Genomic DNA, 17686 nt, shown 5'->3' on the forward strand with positions numbered 1-17686 from the left:
GCACTCGTAGTCCACATGTGGGAAGGCTTATGTGGCCTGTGCCCTTTCCCCACCCCAATACCCCTGGGGTTCAAACTGGGATGGGGTCTTCTCCCAGCGTTCTAGTCTGGGGGGCTGTGAATCAGGCTGTCTTGGTTAAGACACCACCCCCCCCCCCGCCCCCTTGACCTTGGCCACCGTCCGGAAAGGCTCCTCTGTGCTGGGCAAGGGTCCTACAGCCATTTTCCCCTTGTCCCGGGCCTTCCTCACCCTCTGGCAGGGGTCACAGGATCGGCAGTACTGCTGGACATGGGTAAAGACCCCGGGCCAGTAAAAGTTCCATAGCAGCCTCTGCTGGGTACGCCAGGTTCCGTGGTGCCCTGAGAGGGGGATGTCATGGGCCCGGCACAACAGCTAGTGGCGATACTTCAGGGTACCACCAGCTGCCTCCTGATCCCCACTGACTCCATTTTCCCTGGGGGAGCCCATTCTCGGTACAGGAACCCCTTCTCCCACAGGAACCTTTTCCAGAAACCTCCCCCCATGGTCTGTACTGCACTGAGGTCAGCCAGATCCCTCAGCTTCCACAAGGAGGGATCTTTCTGCAGCTCAGCCTGGAACTCAGCAGCTGAGACAGGGATGGGGACCTGCTCTTTCTGGCCAGCTGGGTCTGAAGCTGCAACCTCCTTGAGCTGTGTCTCTGGGCGTTCCCTCCCCACTGGGTTAGGGTCCTGCACCTTGGGCAAGGTACCCTTCCTGAGGTCAGGGTGCAGTGTCCCTTGTGGGCTCAGGCTACGGGTCACGACCACGGCACCCTGGGGGTTGCTTGGCCAGTTCTCCATGTCACCCACATTAACACCTCATTGGTGTGGTCTCTGGGAGGGGGCTCAGGGCAGAGGGTTGGGGTGCAGGAGGGGTTTGGTCTCTAGGAGGGGGCTCAGGGCAGGGGGTTGGGGTGCAGGAGGGGGCTCAGGGCAGGGACAGGGGGTAGTGGCAGAAGGGGGATGTGGTCTCTAGGAGAGGGCTCAGGGCAGGGGGTTGGGGTGCAGGAGGGGGCTCAGGGCAGGGACAGGGGGTAGTGGCAGGAGGGGATGAGGTCTCTAGGAGGGGGCTCAGGGCAGGGGGTTGGGGTGCAGGAGGGGGATAAGGGCAGGGACAGGGAGTAGTGGCAGAAGGGGGATGTGGTCTCTAGGAGAGGGCTTAGGGCAGGGGGTTGGGGTGCAGGAAGGGGTGTGGTCTCTAGAAGGGGGATTAGGGCAGGGGGTTGAGGGCAGGAGGGGGCTCAGGGTAGGGGCAGGAGAGGGATGTGGTCTCTAGGAGGGGGTTCAGGGCAGGGGGTTGGGGTGCAGGAAGGGGTGTGGTCTCTAGAAGGGGGATTAGGGCAGGGAGTTGGGGGCAGGAGGGGGTGGTCTCAGGGGGATCAGGGTTGGGGTGCAGGAGGGGGTGTGGTCTCTGGAAGGAGGTTCAGGGCAGGTTGGGGGGCAGGAGGGGCTCAGGGCAGGGACAGGGGGTAGTGGCAGAAGGATGTGGTCTCTAGGAGAGGGCTTAGGGCAGGGGGTTGGGGTGCAGGAAGGGGTGTGGTCTCTAGAAGGGGGATTAGGGCAGGGGGTTGAGGGCAGGATGGGGCTCAGGGTAGGGGCAGGAGGGGGTGTGGTCTCTGGGAGGGTGTTCAGAGCAGGGGGTTGGGGTGCAGGAAGGGGTGTGGTCTCTAGAAGGGGGATTAGGGCAGGGGGTTGGGGGCAGGAGGGGGCTCAGGGTAGGGGCAGGAGGGGGTGTGGTCTCAGGGGGGATCAGGGTTGGGGTGCAGGAGGGGGTGTGGTCTCTGGGAGGGGGTTCAGGGCAGCAGGTTGGGGGCCAGGAGGGGGCTCAGGGCAGAGACAGGGAGTAGTGGCAGAAGGGGGATGTGGTCTCTAGGAGGGGGCTCAGGGCAGGGACAGGGGGTAGTGGCAGGAGGGGGTGTGGTCTCTAGGAGGGGGCTCAGGGCAGGGGGTTGGGGTGCAGGAGGGGGCTCAGGGCAGAGACAGGGAGTAGTGGCAGAAGGGGGATGTGGTCTCTAGGAGGGGGCTCAGGGCAGGGGGTTGGGGTGCAGGAAGGGGTGTGGTCTCTAGAAGGGGGATTAGGGCAGGGGGTTGGGGGCAGGAGGGGGCTCAGGGTAGGGGCAGGAAGGGATGTGGTCTCCGGGAGGGGGATCAGGGTTGGGGTGCAGGAGGGGGCGTGGTCTCTAGGAGGGGGCTCAGGGCCGGGGGTTGGGGTGCAGGAGAGGGTGTGGTCTCTAGAAGGGGGATTAGGGCAGGGGTTGGGGACAGGAGGGGATGTGGTCTCGGGGGGATCAGGGTTGGGGTGCAGGAGGGGTGTGGTCTCTGGGAGGGTGAACAGGGCAGGGGGTTGGGGTCTCTAGGAGGGGGCTCAGGGCAGGGGGTTGGGGTGCAGGAGGGGGCTCGGGGCAGGGACAGGGGGTGGGGGGGCAGGAGGGGGTGTGGTCTCTAGAAGGGGGATTAGGGCAGGGGGTTGAGGGCAGGATGGGGCTCAGGGTAGGGGCAGGAGGGGGTGTGGTCTCTGGGAGGGGGTTCAGGGCAGGGGGTTGGGGTGCAGGAAGGGGTGTGGTCTCTAGAAGGGGGATTAGGGCAGGGGGTTGGGGGCAGGAGGGGGCTCAGGGTAGGGGCAGGAGGGGGTGTGGTCTCAGGGGGGGATCAGGGTTGGGGTGCAGGAGGGGGTGTGGTCTCCGGGAGGGGATCAGGGTTGGGTGCAGGAGGGGGGGTCAGGGCAGGGACAGGGGGTAGTGGCAGAAGGGGGATGTGGTCTCTAGGAGGGGGCTCAGGGCAGGGGGTTGGGGGGCAGGAGGGGGCTCAGGGTAGGGGCAGGAGGGGGTGTGGTCTCAGGGAGAGGGCTCAGGGAACGGGGTTGGGATGCAGGCAGGGACTCAGGGTAGGGGCAGGAGGGGATGTGGTCTCAGGGGGGGGATCAGGGTTGGGGTGCAGGAGGGGGTGTGGTCTCTAGAAGGGGGATTAGGGCAGGGGGTTGGGGGCAGGAGGGGGCTCAGGGTAGGGGCAGGAGGGGGTGTGGTCTCTGGGAGGGGGTTCAGGGCAGCGGGTTGGGGGGCAGGAAGGGGTGTGGTCTCTAGAAGGGGGATTAGGGCAGGGGGTTGGGGGCAGGAGGGGGCTCAGGGCAGGGGGTTGGGGTGCAGGAGGGGTGTGGTCTCAGGGGGGATCAGGGTTGGGGTGCAGGAGGGGGGGTCAGGGCAGGGACAGGGGGTAGTGGCAGAAGGGGGATGTGGTCTCTAGGAGGGGGCTCAGGGCAGGGGGTTGGGGTGCAGGAGGGGTGTGGTCTCAGGGGGGATCAGGGTTGGGGTGCAGGAGGGGGGGTCAGGGCAGGGACAGGGGGTAGTGGCAGAAGGGGGATGTGGTCTCTAGGAGGGGGCTCAGGGCAGGGGGTTGGGGTGCAGGAAGGGGTGTGGTCTCTGGGAGGGGGATTAGGGCAGGGGGTTGGGGGGCAGGAAGGGGCGTGGTCTCGGGGGGTCAGGGTTGGGGTGCAGGAGGGGGCGTGGTCTCTGGGAGGGGGATCAGGGCTGGGGGTTGGGGGCAGGAGGGGTGTGGTCTCTAGGAGGGGGTTCAGGGCAGGGGGCTGGGGTGCAGGAGGGGGTGTGGTCTCTAGAAGGGGGATTAGGGCAGGGGGTTGGGGGCAGGAGGGGGCTCAGGGTAGGGGCAGGAGGGGGTGTGGTCTCGGGGGGGGTCAGGGTTGGGGTGCAGGAGGGGGTGTGGTCTCAGGGGGGATCAGGGTTGGGGTGCAGGAGGGGGTGTGGTCTCTGGGAGGGGGATCAGGGTTGGGGTGCAGGAGGGGGTGTGGTCTCCAGGAGGGGGATCAGGGTTGGGGTGCAGGAGGGGGGGTCAGGGCAGGGACAGGGGGTAGTGGCAGAAGGGGGATGTGGTCTCTGGGAGGGGGATTAGGGCAGGGGGTTGGGGGGGCAGGAAGGGGCGTGGTCTCGGGGGGGTCAGGGTTGGGGTGCAGGAGGGGGCGTGGTCTCTAGGAGGGGGTTCAGGGCAGCGGGCTGGGGTGCAGGAGGGGGTGTGGTCTCTAGAAGGGGGATTAGGGCAGGGGGTTGGGGGCAGGAGGGGGCTCAGGGTAGGGGCAGGAGGGGGTGTGGTCTCGGGGGGGGTCAGGGTTGGGGTGCAGGAAGGGGCGTGGTCTCGGGGGGGTCAGGGTTGGGGTGCAGGTGGGGGCGGGGTCTCAAGGAGGGGGTTCAGGGCAGCGGGTTGGGGGGCAGGAGGGGGTGTGGTCTCTAGAAGGGGGATTAGGGCAGGGGGTTGGGGGCAGGAGGAGGCTCAGGGTAGGGGCAGGAGGGGGTGTGGTCTCGGGGGGGGTCAGGGTTGGGGTGCAGGAAGGGGCGTGGTCTCGGGGGGGTCAGGGTTGGGGTGCAGGAGGGGGCGTGGTCTCTAGGAGGGGGTTCAGGGCAGCGGGGTGGGGGGCAGGAGGGGGTGTGGTCTCTAGAAGGGGGATTAGGGCAGGGGGTTGGGGGCAGGAGGAGGCTCAGGGTAGGGGCAGGAGGGGGTGTGGTCTCGGGGGGGGGTCAGGGTTGGGGTGCAGGAAGGGGTGTGGTCTCTGGGAGGGGGATCAGGGCAGCGGGTTGGGGGGCAGGAAGGGGCGTGGTCTCCGGGACGGGGTTCAGGGCTGCGGGCCGCTCGGCAGCACACCGGGGCTGAAGCGAGCTCTCTGCCTGTCCTGGGTCAGTGCAGCTCCGACAAGCAGCGCTGCGCATGCGTCGATGGCCGCTCCCACTTCCGTACACGGCCACTAGCGGCTGCCATGTTTTTGTACGGCGTACCCGTGACTCGCAGCGACAGTGCCGAGCTGGAGGCAGCTGCCACGGGATGGGGCAATAGGCCCGCCTGATGGATGGAACAAACTGCGCAGGCGCGATAGGTGCCCACCGCAGGCTGCCGAGCGGGGGTGCCATCTTCTCCGGGACAGGCTGAGCGGCACATGCGCAAACAGGGCTGTCAGATGCCATCTTGTCACGGCTTTATTCAAGCCGCGCGTGCGCACTGAGCAGGCTTCGGCCGTGCTGGGAAAGGTTTGAGCCGTGGAGCGCTCCATGTTGTACGGCAGCTCATCGGGTCCGGTCCAGTCCAGCCCCCTCTCCCTAACTGGAACAATGGTGTCTACCCGACCGCCTGAGGGACCAGAACAGTGCCCGGATGTATAGCGCATTTCCCCCCCCCCCATAATGGAATGGAACAGTCCGGCTCTCTCCCTCAAGGTGCAACAGAGCAGCCCCGCCCCCGGTCTAGCACGGGTCTCAGGCCTCTGATTGGCGGAACGGGACTGCGTGACGCAAGAAAGACGAAGGCACTTTCCGTACAGGAAAATGGCCGCGCCCATTTGCGGTAACGTAAGGGCTGCACAAGAAGACGGCGGCGGCGACAGGATCGCGTCTTGTCTCGTTCGCTCATTGGCTCGGCGTATGCGACGCCCTTGTCGTGGCTCCAGACCCAGAGGGAGCCTCTCGCTCTGATTGGGCAGCAGCTCCGGAACCTATCGCCGTACGCTATCATGGCGGCGCCCACTGGTGACAAAGGGCCACTTCCGGTCCTGCGCACACCGGGGAGGAGGAGAAATCGGTTTTTCCGGTGCTGGGCTTCGGAGGAGGCACCAGGAGGCGGGTGAGCGCGCGAGGGCTGGGGGGCGGGGCAGGGCCGGGCCTGGGGTGTCTGTGGGGGGCGCTTGGGGTCGGTGAGGATCGGTGGGGCGGGGACAGGGCCTGGGGAGGTGGAGGATCGGGGGGCCGGGATGTGGGGGGTGGAGATCTGTGGGGTGGGGTCAGGGGGGGATGTGGGGGGTCGGGGAGGATCTGCGGGTGGAGGATGTGGGGGTGGAGGGTCGGGGAGGATCTGTGGGGCGGAGGGGCGGGATGTGGGGTGGCGGATCTGTGGGGTGGGGTCAGGGGGGATGTGGGGGGTCGGGGAGGATCTGCGGGTGGAGGATGTGGGGGTGGAGGGTCGGGGAGGATCTGGGCACGGGATCTGGAGGGTGGAGGATCTGTGGGGTGGGGTCAGGGGAGATGTGGGGGGGTCGGGGAGGATCTGCGGGTGGAGGATGTGGGGGTGGAGGGTCGGGGAGGATCTGTGGGGCGGAGGGGGCGGGATGTGGGGTGTGGCGGATCTGTGGGGTGGGGTCAGGGCGGATGTGGGGGGTCGGGGAGGATCTGCGGGTGGAGGATGTGGGGGTGGAGGGTCGGGGAGGATCTGTGGGGCGGAGGGGCGGGATGTGGGGTGTGGCGGATCTGTGGGGTGGGGTCAGGGGGGATGTGGGGGGTCGGGGAGGATCTGGGGGTGGAGGATGTGGGGAGTGGAGGGTCGGGGAGGATCTGGGCACGGGATCTGGAGGGTGGAGGATCTGTGGGGTGGGGTCGGGGAGGATTGGGGGGCGGGATGCGGAGGATCTGTGGGGTGGGGTTTGTGGGAATCTGGGGGGACAGGGCCTGAGGACAGATATGGGGTGGGTATGGCTATTAGGGTGACCAGATGTCCTAATTTTATAGAGACAGTCCCAGTATTTGGGGATTTTTTTTTTATATGGGCTCCTATTATCCCCTCATCTCCTGTCCCGATTTTCACACTTGCTGGCTGGTCACCCTAATGGCTATAGGTGGGGTAAGGTCTGGGGTGAAGTGATATGTGATGGGTAGCAGCGTGGGGGAATATAGGGTGGCTCCCAGGGATGGGGTGAGGTTTGGATATGGGATAGCTACAGGATGGGGGCTGTGTACCAGGGTGGAGTGAGGAGCAGGTACAGGATGGGGATGAGGCAGATGCTGGATCCCAGGGTGGGTGAGGGGCCATGTAGGGAAAGCACAGGTATGTGGTGGTGGGGATATAGGGCAGGCTCTGGTTACTGGCTGGGGCACATAGGGAAGTAGGATTGGCATTGGGGTGGGTACTGGGCCTGGCATGGAGTTAGGGCTATAGAGTGGATACTGGGGGTGGATCCAGCACTCACTGTACTATCTCCCCATGCAGGCAGTGCCCCCGGGGACTGAGAGAGCCTGCACTGTGGGGGTTACTCCCCGTGGGGCCCCCCTCCGGGATGTGCCCTGCCCTCAGGCCTCCCCTGCAGCTCTGATCCCCACCCCAGGCAGTGACCTACCCCCATGGCTGCCACAGTGGAGAGCAACATCATCGTCTTGGACGATGAGGAGGAGGGGCTGCCACCACCTATGCCCAGGGAGTCCCCGGGGCCCGCCCCTGCCTCCCCCCAGACCAATGGGACCCCCACCAAGAAACCAGATCCCCTGGCCCAGCATGGTGGCAGCTTCAAGGCTGAGAATGAACGGCTCTTTGCAGAGGTGAGTGCCCCTGGCAGAGTCCCCGTCGCCCATGTATGGCCTTCCCTAGCTATGTACCCCTGTTCTCCCCCGCCCCCACAGCCATGGACTTCTGTGTCCCTTCCGCATATCCCCCACCCTGCGTCCTGTTCCCTGTCCCCCTGAGCCAGCCAGTCCCTGCTCTGGGGTGGGATCTGAGCTGGCACCCATTGGAGGGGAAAGGCCCCGTGTCTTATTCCTCAGCCAGCTAGCCTGTGAGGCTTGGGGCTTGCTCTGCCCTGGCTAAGTCTGCTGGGCTGATCCTGCCCTGTGGGTCTGAGCCGAGGCCAGCCCGCTCCCCTGCTTTGTGAAAGGGGCTTGGGAGGGAGGCCTGTGTGGCCTGAAGCGTGCACAGCCCATGGCTTGTGGGATCTGGGAGGGGCAGAGGTGAGTGGATCTCCAGGGCTGATCCCGCTGAGGGGAGGAGGCTCTAGTTTTGGTTCTTTATCAGACCTTGGGAACTGAAAGTGAAAGAGCTCAGGGAGGTGTTCCCGTGAACAGGGGCCCTGTCCCCCCAAGCCCTCTTCCCCCCCTCGGTCCTCTGCCCCACTGGCCCTGCTGTCCATGTGACCACCCCTGTGTTGTGTAAGCATGTGCGCCCCCAGCCCTAGCTCTGTCTCCACCTGGTCCGGACACCCATTCTCCCTTCCGCCTGGTCCTGGAGTGCTGGCACCCCTCTGACCATTCCCCCCATGCCTCTCTCCCCAGTTCCTGGAGTGCTGTAGCCGGTTGACGGAGGAGCACCCCGAGGTGATCCCGTTCCTGGCCAGCCGGCACCAGAAGGCCAGTGCCGAGTTCCTGGCCTCAGCTGAGTTTCGCAACGTGCTGGGGCGCTGCCTGACACGTGTGCAGAGCAAGCGCAGCAAAGTCTATGTCTACATCAACGAGCTGTGCACCGTGCTCAAGGCCCACACGCAGCGCCGCAAGCTGGCGCTCAGCTCAGCCCCCGCCACCCCCCACCAGCCAGAGCCAGCAGTGCCCGAGGAGGAGGGGGAGGGGACGTCAGGACAGCGTGGCACTGGCTCCAAGAGGCAAATCCGCTACCTGGAGAACCTGCTGCGTGTGTATATGGGGGAGATCCGGCGGCTGCAGGAGCGGGAGCTGGACCTGGCTGAGCTGGACAGCGAGAACTCCACCTACCTGCAGGAGAGCCGGCTCAAGCGCAAGATGATGCACATCTTCAAGCGGCTGTGCCAACTCAAGCAGTGCAGCAGCCTGACGGGCCGGGTGATCGAGCAACGCATCCCCTACCGGGGCACCCGCTACCCGGAGGTCAACCGACGCATTGAGCGCTTCATCAACCGGCCTGACGTCTTCCCCGACTACACGGACATCCTCAAGGTGATCCAGAAGGCCAGTGCCCGCCACAGCCTGGCCCTGGCCAAGCGCCAGATGCAGAGCATGGCATTGGATGCCTTCCGCGAGGTGGGCAACCGTCTGCAGGAGCGGCGCCACCTTGATCTGGTCTACAACTTCGGTAGCCACCTCACCGACCAGTACCGGCCTGGTGAGAGCGCAGGGGAATGGGGCGGGGGCCTACTGACCAGTACCGGCCTGGTGAGAGCACAGGGGAATGGGGCGTACTGACCAGTACTGGCCTGGTGAGAGCACAGAGGAATCGGGCGGGGGCATACTGACCAGTACCGGCCTGGTGAGGGGGACGGGGGAATGGGGGGGGGGTGTACTGACCAGTACCGGCCTGGTGAGAGCACAGGGGAATGGGGCGTACTGACCAGTACCGGCCTGGTGAGGGGGACGGGGGAATCGGGCGGGGGCCTACTGACCAGTACCGGCCTGGTGAGGGGGACGGGGGAATCAGGCGGGGGCCTACTGACCAGTACCGGCCTGGTGAGGGGGACGGGGGAATCGGGCGGGAGCATACTGACCAGTACTGGCCTGGTGAGAGCGCGGGGGAATCGGGCGGGGGCATACTGACCAGTACCGGCCTGGTGAGAGCACAGGGGAATGGGGCCTACTGACCAGTACCGGCCTGGTGAGAGCGCGGGGGAATGGGGCGGGGGCGTACTGACCAGTACTGGCCTGGTGAGAGCGCGGGGGAATGGGGCGGGGGCCTACTGACCAGTACCGGCCTGGTGAGAGCACGGGGGAATGGGGCGGGGGCCTACTGACCAGTACCGGCCTGGTGAGGGGGACGGGGGAATCGGGCGGGGGCCTACTGACCAGTACCGGCCTGGTGAGGGGGACGGGGGAATCGGGCGGGGGCGTACTGACCAGTACCGGCCTGGTGAGGGGGACTGGGGAATCGGGCGGGGGCATACTGACCAGTACTGGCCTGGTGAGAGCGCGGGGGAATGGGACGGGGGCCTACTGACCAGTACCGGCCTGGTGAGAGCGCGGGGGAATCGGGCGGGGGCCTACTGACCAGTACTGGCATGGTGAGAGCGCGGGGGAATCGGGCGGGGGCCTACTGACCAGTACCGGCCTGGTGAGAGCACAGGGGAATGGGGCCTACTGACCAGTACCGGCCTGGTGAGAGCGCGGGGAATGGGGCGGGGCGTACTGACCCGGACGGGCCTGGTGAGAGCGCGGGGGAATGGGGCGGGGGCCTACTGACCAGTACCAGCCTGGTGAGAGCGCAGGGGAATGGGGCAGGGGCCTACTGACCAGTACCGGCCTGGTGAGGGGGACGGGGGAATCGGGCGGGGGCCTACTGACCAGTACCGGCCTGGTGAGGGGGACGGGGGAATCGGGCGGGAGCCTACTGACCAGTACCGGCCTGGTGAGAGCGCGGGGGAATGGGGCGGGGGCATACTGACCAGTACTGGCCTGGTGAGAGCGCGGGGGAATCGGGCGGGGGCATACTGACCAGTACCGGCCTGGTGAGAGCACAGGGGAATGGGGCCTACTGACCAGTACCGGCCTGGTGAGAGCGCAGGGGAATGGGGCGGGGGCGTACTGACCAGTACTGGCCTGGTGAGAGCGCGGGGGAATGGGGCGGGGGCCTACTGACCAGTACCAGCCTGGTGAGAGCGCAGGGGAATGGGGCAGGGGCCTACTGACCAGTACCGGCCTGGTGAGGGGGACGGGGGAATCGGGCGGGGGCCTACTGACCAGTACCGGCCTGGTGAGCGCGACGGGGGAAGGGGGAGGGGGCGTACAGTCCACTACCGGCCTGGTGAGGGCGACGGGGGAATCGGGTGTGGGAGTACTGACCAGTACCGGCCTGGTGAGGGGGACGGGGGAATCGGGCGGGGGCGTACTGACCAGTACCGGCCTGGTGAGGGGGACGGGGGAATGGGGCGGGGGCCTACTGACCAGTACCGGCCTGGTGAGAGCGCGGGGGAATGGGGCGGGGGCCTACTGACCAGTACCGGCCTGGTGAGAGCCCGGGGGAATGGGGCGGGGGCATACTGACCAGTACTGGCCTGGTGAGAGCGCGGGGGAATGGGGCGGGGGCCTACTGACCAGTACAGGCCTGGTGAGAGCGCGGGGGAATGGGGCGGGGGCCTACTGACCAGTACCGGCCTGGTGAGGGGGACGGGGGAATCGGGCGGTGGCGTACTGACCAGTACCGGCCTGGTGAGGGGGACGGGGGAATCGGGCGGGGGCATACTGACCAGTACTGGCCTGGTGAGAGCGCGGGGGAATGGGACGGGGGCCTACTGACCAGTACCGGCCTGGTGAGAGCGCGGGGGAATGGGGCGGGGGCATACTGACCAGTACCGGCCTGGTGAGGGGGACGGGGGAATCGGGTGGGGGCATACTGACCAGTACCGGCGTGGTGAGAGCGCGGGGGAATGGGGCGGGGGCCTACTGACCAGTACTGGCCTGGTGAGAGCGCGGGGGAATGGGGCGGGGGCCTACTGACCAGTACTGGCCTGGTGAGGGGGACGGGGGAAGGGGGCGGGGGCCTACTGACCAGTAGTGGCCTGGTGAGAGGGACGGCGGGATGCGTACCGGCCTGGTGAGAGCACGGGGGAATCGGGCGGGGGCCTACTGACCAGTACCGGCCTGGTGAGAGCGCGGGGGAATGGGGCGGGGGCCTACTGACCAGTACCGGCCTGGTGAGAGCGCGGGGGAATGGGGCCGGGCCACCAGACCAGTACCGGCCTGGCGAGAGCGCGGGGGAATGGGGCGGGGGCATACTGACCAGTACCGGCCTGGTGAGGGGGATGGGGGAATGGGGCGGGGGCCTACTGACCAGTACCGGCCTGGTGAGAGCACAGGGAAATGGGGCGTACTGACCAGTACCGGCCTGGTGAGAGCGCGGGGGAATGGGGCGGGGGCATTCTGACCAGTACTGGCCTGGTGAGGGGGACGAGGGGATGCGTACCGGCCTGGTAAGAGCGTGGGGAGGTGGGGGATGCATAATGACCAGTACTGTCCCGGTGAGAGCATGTGCGGGGTGGGGGCGGGGGTGCCGACCAGTACCAGCCCAGTGACAGGGGGAAGGGGGGCGCATACTGACCAGTGCTGGGCTGGTGAGAGCGCGGGGGAATGGGGCGGGGGCCTACTGACCAGTACCGGCCTGGTGAGAGCGCGGGGGAATGGGGCGGGGGCCTACTGACCAGTACCGGCCTGGTGAGAGCGCGGGGGAATGGGGCGGGGGCCTACTGACCAGTACCGGCCGGGTGAGAGCGCGGGGGAATGGGGCGGGGGCCTACTGACCAGTACCGGCCTGGTGAGAGCGCGGGGGAATGGGGCGGGGGCCTACTGACCAGTACCGGCCTGGTGAGAGCGCGGGGGAATGGGGCGGGGGCCTACTGACCAGTACCGGCCTGGTGAGAGCGCGGGGGAATGGGGCGGGGGCCTACTGACCAGTACCGGCCTGGTGAGAGCGCGGGGGAATGGGGCGGGGGCCTACTGACCAGTACTGGCCTGGTGAGAGCGCGCGGGGAATCGGGCGGGGGCCTACTGACCAGTACCGGCCTGGTGAGAGCACAGGGGAATGGGGCGTACTGACCAGTACCGGCCTGGTGAGAGTGCAGGGGAATGGGGCGGGGGCCTACTGACCAGTACTGGCCTGGTGAGAGGGACGGCGGGATGCGTACCGGCCTGGTGAGAGCGCGGGGGAATCGGGCGGGGGCCTACTGACCGGTACTGGCCTGGTGAGAGCGCGGGGGAATGGGGCGGGGGCATACTGACCAGTACCGGCCTGGTGAGGGGGATGGGGGAATGGGGCGGGGGCCTACTGACCAGTACCGGCCTGGTGAGAGCACAGGGGAATGGGGCGTACTGACCAGTACCGGCCTGGTGAGAGCACAGGGGAATGGGGCGTACTGACCAGTACCGGCCTGGTGAGAGTGCAGGGGAATGGGACCTACTGACCAGTACTGGCCTGGTGAGAGCGCGGGGGAATGGGGCAGGGGCATACTGACCAGTACTGGCCTGCTGAGGGGGACGGGGGGATGCGTACCGGCCTGGTAAGAGCGTGGGGAGGTGGGGGATGCATAATGACCAGTACCGTCCCAGTGAGAGCATGTGCGGGGTGGGGGCGGGGGTGCCGACCAGTACCAGCCCAGTGAGAGGGGGAGGGGGGGCGCATACTGACCAGTGCTGGGCTGGTGAGAGGGCAGGCAGGACATACCAACTTTTGCCAGCCCGGTGAAACCATTTGGTGGTGGGGCAGCATTGGTTGGGGAGGGCTGGGAAGGCCAGAGGAGACCCTACCCAGTCATTTTAGAGAGAAGGGCAGGTGGGGTTATTCCAGGTTGGGGATGAGATGGGGAGTGTTTCCGTTCGGGGCCCCTCTGACCCTTCTCTCCCCCTCTCCCCCCCCCGTGTGTGTGTGTAGACACTGACCCCGCCCGGAGGGACTCTGCACTGGCCCGGCGGCTGCGGGAAAACCGCGAGGTGGCGCTGACACGGCTGGACAGTGTCGTCTCGCGCTATGCCCAGCTGCAGGACGAGAGTGAGGAGGAGGAGCGTGTCCGCAAGAGAGCTGCCCAAGCCCGTGGCAGCGCTGCCCCCCGGCAGGAGGGGCCACTGCCGCCACCCTGCCCCATGGCGCCAGACCCAGGGGAGGGGCAGCCCCACACGCAGGTGAGGTTGGGTGCATACGGCTGTGTGCATCGTGGGGGGGCGGATAGAGCTCCCAAGCTGTGCCATGTGCTTTGCCCAGCCCCCTGTATGGGGAAGGGAGTACTTCGGCTCCTGGGCTGCCTGGCATGACCTGTGCCCTGGAGCTGCACAGCACTTGCCAGCGGGTCTCCCGGCATGGGAGAGGTAGAGGGGTGTGGGTGTGGGTGTTGGGGGGAACGAAGGGAGTTTGTAGACAGGCCTGTGGGGACTCAGCTGGCGTAACGCCCCATTCTCTATCCTCCTCAGGGCAGCCCCAGCACAAGCACTGCAAGCCAAGGGGCACCTGCGGTCAGTGAGGAGGAGGACGACGAGTCGGAGGAGGAAGAGCCCTCATCAGACACAGATATTGAGGAGGAGCTGCAGCAGAGCCAAGAAGGGGGGGAGGAGGAGGAAGAAGAAGAGGATGCAGCCATGCAAGGTGCATACCGCACAGAGCCAGGACTCCTGGGTTCTATCCCAGCTCTGGGAGGGGAGTGGGGTCCAGTGGGTTAGAGCAGGGGGGGCTGGGAGCCAGGACTCCTGGGTTCTATTCTGTGGTGACTCTCCTAGATGCAGAAGCAGCAGGTGAGGACACGGCAGGGGACCAGGAGGACCAGTGCATGGAGTTGGGCCTGGAGCCACTGCCATGCTCGTCAGGCGGGGAGGATCTGGAGGACGAGGATGAGGACGATGAGGATGAGGACGAAGAAGAGGATGAAGATGAGGAGCCCCTGCCCCTTACAGAGGGCCAGGGGCCCCCATCCCCCAAGGAGGGGGAGGGGCCACCATTCAGCCCGATGCAGGAGCTGTTTGTGCTGGAGATTGAGGCGCTGCCTCTGGAACTCAGCGAGACACCACCCCCCTCCCCTCAAATCCCAGGGGGCTCTGAAGCCACCCGCAAGGCTGCCCCCTCATCCCCAGAGCCCTCTGAGGCCACCCCACTGGGCCCCGCCTCCCCTGAGACTGTCTCTTCCCGGACTGAGCAGGAGGTCTCCCTGAAGGAGCCTGCTAGTTTTGTGGTGAAGCAGGAGGGAGGCAGCATGGGGGACTCCGGGCTCCGGACTCAGCCCCCTGCCAAGAGAAGGCTGTCTGTTCCCAGGAGCCCCCTTGCCCGGCCCTTGGAGAACGGGGGCAGCATCATCAGCTCCACCAGCTTCAACGGCAGCGCTGGGCCCCTGGCCTGCAAGAGGGGACGCCAGGAGCTGCCCTGTGGCAACAGGTGGGGGCAAGGGGAGACACGCCAGGCCAGGCCAGGCCAGGCAGTGTGTGAGGTGGGGGGAGCTCTGTGACAGGTGAGGAGACGGCAGGGGAGAAGGCACTGGGCCCTGTGCATCAAGGAGGGGATACTGGGTTGGAGCTGACACTGGGTCCCTCTCTTGTCCTGCTCCTGACTGGGAACCACAGCAGTGGGTGGAGGGATGTCTTTGCCTGGGGGGCTTTGGTGGGGCAGTTACTGTCAGGGTGCGGTGGCCACTCCAGCCCTTCCATGTCCAGCCATCCCTAGCGGGTGAAGGGGGCTGGGAGTAGAGCCTATTCCAAGGGGCCCATGGGTCCAGGAACCATCTTCCCTCTTGGACTGCCAGAAGGAGGGTGGGCCCTGGTGGGGGGGGGTGCATTGCGGGAGAAGGGGAACCCTGCCCCCGGTGTGATGGGCTGACTCCAGGTGCCACCCCATGCTGTCCCCTCCCCCATGACCCCATCTCTCCCACCCTTGCCAGCAGCTGCCTCGAGGTTCACAGCATCGGCTCAGAGGATGAGGACTTGGAGCTGCCGCTAGATGGCCTGCTGCCCCGCAGCCCCCTGCCTGACTCCACCCGTGCCGATTCGCCCTTCCAGAGCTTGGTCAGCAGCTCCCAGGGCAGCCCCCAGCTGTGCCAGCGCCTCTTGCCCAAGGCCTGCAAGGTGAGGGGCTGGCTGAGGTGGGGGTTGAGTGGGGATGCCAGTTTGGTTGAGAGGTGGCCTGACCATGTGTCCCTGCCCTGCTCTCTCCCCAGACCAGCGTGGCGACCCAGTGTGACCCGGAGGAGATCATCGTTCTGTCAGACTCGGATTAGACCCCATGCCTGCCCAGGGGGGCTGGAGACTCTGGGGTCAGGGAGGGTGACAGGGTTTGTTTGTGGCTGGTTCTGGGGTGGGGTTAAGGGGGTGGAGCAGAGCCCTGCACGTCTCCTAGGCTGCCCCTCCCTCTTTGTACAAAGAAATGTTTAAAAAAAAAAAAAAAACCCAAAATAAAATCTTTTTCTTACTCAGCAGCTGCTGGTTCTGGGCTGTGACTGAGCTGGGGGGTGGTAAAGGGATATGGGGGAGAGGAGGGGGGCAGGAGGCTCTGGGGGGGAGGGTCTGGGCTGCGGGGGCACTAAGGGGGAGAGGCCTGTGGGGCAGGTGGCTCTGTGGGGGAGGGGGTCTGGGCTGCGGGGACACTAAGGGGGAGAGGCCTGGGGGGCAGGAGGCTCTGTGTGGGGGGGGGGGTCAGGGCTCGGACTGACAAGCGGGTGCACTAAGGGGGAGAGGCCTGGGGGGCAGGAGGCTCTGTGGGGGGGGGGGTCTGGGCGGCCGGGGCACTAAGGGGGAGAGGCCTGGGGGGCAGGAGGCTCTGAGGGGTGGGGGGCGGGGCTGCGGGGGCACTAAGGGGGGAGGCCTGGGGGGCAGGAGGCTCTGTGGGGGGGGGTCTGGGCTGCGGGGGCACTAAGGGGGAGAGGCCTGGGGGGCAGGAGGCTCTGCGGGGGGGTGTGTGGGCTGCGGGGGCACTAAGGGGGAGAGGCCTGGGGGGCAGGTGGCTCTGTGGGGGGGGGGTCTGGGCTGCGGGGGCACTAAGGGGGAGAGGCCTGGGGGCAGGTGGCTCTGTGGGGGGGGGTCTGGGCTGCGGGGGCACTAAGGGGGAGAGGCCTGGGGGGCAGGAGGCTCTGGGGGGGGGGTCTGGGCTGCGGGGGCCCAAAGGGGGAGAGGCCTGGGGGGCAGGTGGCTCTGTGGGGGGCAGTCTGGGCTGCGGGGGCACTAAGGGGGAGAGGCCTGGGGGGCAGGAGGCTCTGTGGGGGGGTGTGGGCTGCGGGGGCACAAAGGGGGAGAGGCCGGGGGGGCAGGTGGCTCTGGGGGGGGGTCTGGGCTGCGGGGGCACTAAGGGGGAGAGGCCTGGGGGGCAGGAGGCTCTGTGGGGGGCGGCTGGGCTTGGGGGGCACGAAGGGGGAGAGGGCTGGGGGGCAGAAGGCTCTGTGGGGGGGGGGTCTGGGCTGCGGGGGCACTAAGGGGGGAGGCCTGGGGGGCAGGAGGCTCTGCGGGGGGGTCTGGGCTGCGGGGGCACTAAGGGGGAGAGGCCTGGGGGGCAGGTGGCTCTGTGGGGGGCGGTCTGGGCTGCGGGGGGACTAAGGGGGAGAGGGCTGGGGGGCAGAAGGCTCTGTGGGGGGCGGGACTGGGCTGCGGGGGCACTAAGGGGGGAGGCCTGGGGGGCAGGAGGCTCTGCGGGGGGGTCTGGGCTGCGGGGGCACTAAGGGGGAGAGGCCTGGGGGGCAGGTGGCTCTGTGGGGGGCGGTCTGGGCTGCGGGGGCACTAAGGGGGAGAGGCCTGGGAGGCAGGTGGCTCTGTGGGGGGCGGTCTGGGCTGCGGGGGCACTAAGGGGGAGAGGCCTGGGGGGCAGGTGGCTCTGTGGGGGGAGGGGCTGGTTGGCGGGGGCACTAAGGGGGAGAGCCCTGGGGGGCAGGTGGCTCTGTGGGGGGGGGTCTGGGCTGCGGGGGCACTAAGGGGGAGAGGCCTGGGGGGCAGGTGGCTCTGTGGGGGGGGGGTCTGGGCTGCGGGGGCACTAAGGGGGAGAGGCCTGGGGGCAGGTGGCTCTGTGGGGGGGGGGTCTGGGCTGCGGGGGCACTAAGGGGGAGAGGCCTGGGGGGCAGGTGGCTCTGTGGGGGGGGGCCTGGGGGGCAGGTGGCTATGTGGGGGGGGGGTGTGGGGTGGGGGGGCACTAAGGGGGAGAGGCCTGGGGGCAGGTGGCTCTGTGGGGGGGGGTCTGGGCTGCGGGGGCACTAAGGGGGAGAGGCCTGGGGGGCAGGAGGCTCTGTGGGGGGGGGGCCTGGGGGGCAGGTGGCTATGTGGGGGGGGGGTCTGGGCTGCGGGGGCACTAAGGGGGAGAGGCCTGGGGGCAGGTGGCTCTGTGGGGGGGGGTCTGGGCTGCGGGGGCACTAAGGGGGAGAGGCCTGGGGGGCAGGAGGCTCTGTGGGGGAGAGGCCTGGGGGGCAGGTGGCTCTGTGGGGGGGGAGGGGCTGGCCTGTCCCAGCCGGGCGGGTGGGGGCGGGGTTAGCTGCGGAGGCCCCGCCCCTTGCCGGCCCTGTCTGTCACGGAGGA

The 17686-nt window shown here is 67.4% G+C and overlaps 1 protein-coding gene across 3 annotated transcripts; it reads left to right on the top strand.

Annotated features, from left to right (window-relative positions):
* Positions 1-5341: 5341 nt before the first annotated feature.
* On the top strand, positions 5342-15609 carry LOC123345388 (death domain-associated protein 6-like). Of its 3 annotated transcripts, none has more exons than XM_044982192.1 (8): positions 5342-5636; positions 6993-7318; positions 8045-8843; positions 13092-13339; positions 13625-13796; positions 13928-14576; positions 15076-15259; positions 15352-15609. In XM_044982192.1, exons 2-8 carry the CDS (start codon positions 7124-7126, stop codon positions 15409-15411), a joined length of 2307 nt encoding a protein of 768 aa, XP_044838127.1. In that variant the 5' UTR covers positions 5342-5636; positions 6993-7123; the 3' UTR covers positions 15412-15609. The 3 variants fall into 3 exon arrangements, with proteins under 3 accessions (XP_044838127.1, XP_044838129.1, XP_044838128.1); XM_044982194.1 differs by having other exon boundaries at positions 15079-15259; XM_044982193.1 differs by lacking the exon at positions 5342-5636 and adding an exon at positions 5681-5706.
* The last annotated feature ends 2077 nt before the right edge of the window (positions 15610-17686 follow it).

The sequence above is a fragment of the Mauremys mutica genome, chromosome 12, assembly GCF_020497125.1.
Source record: "Mauremys mutica isolate MM-2020 ecotype Southern chromosome 12, ASM2049712v1, whole genome shotgun sequence".
NCBI classification, from domain to species: domain Eukaryota; kingdom Metazoa; phylum Chordata; order Testudines; family Geoemydidae; genus Mauremys; species Mauremys mutica.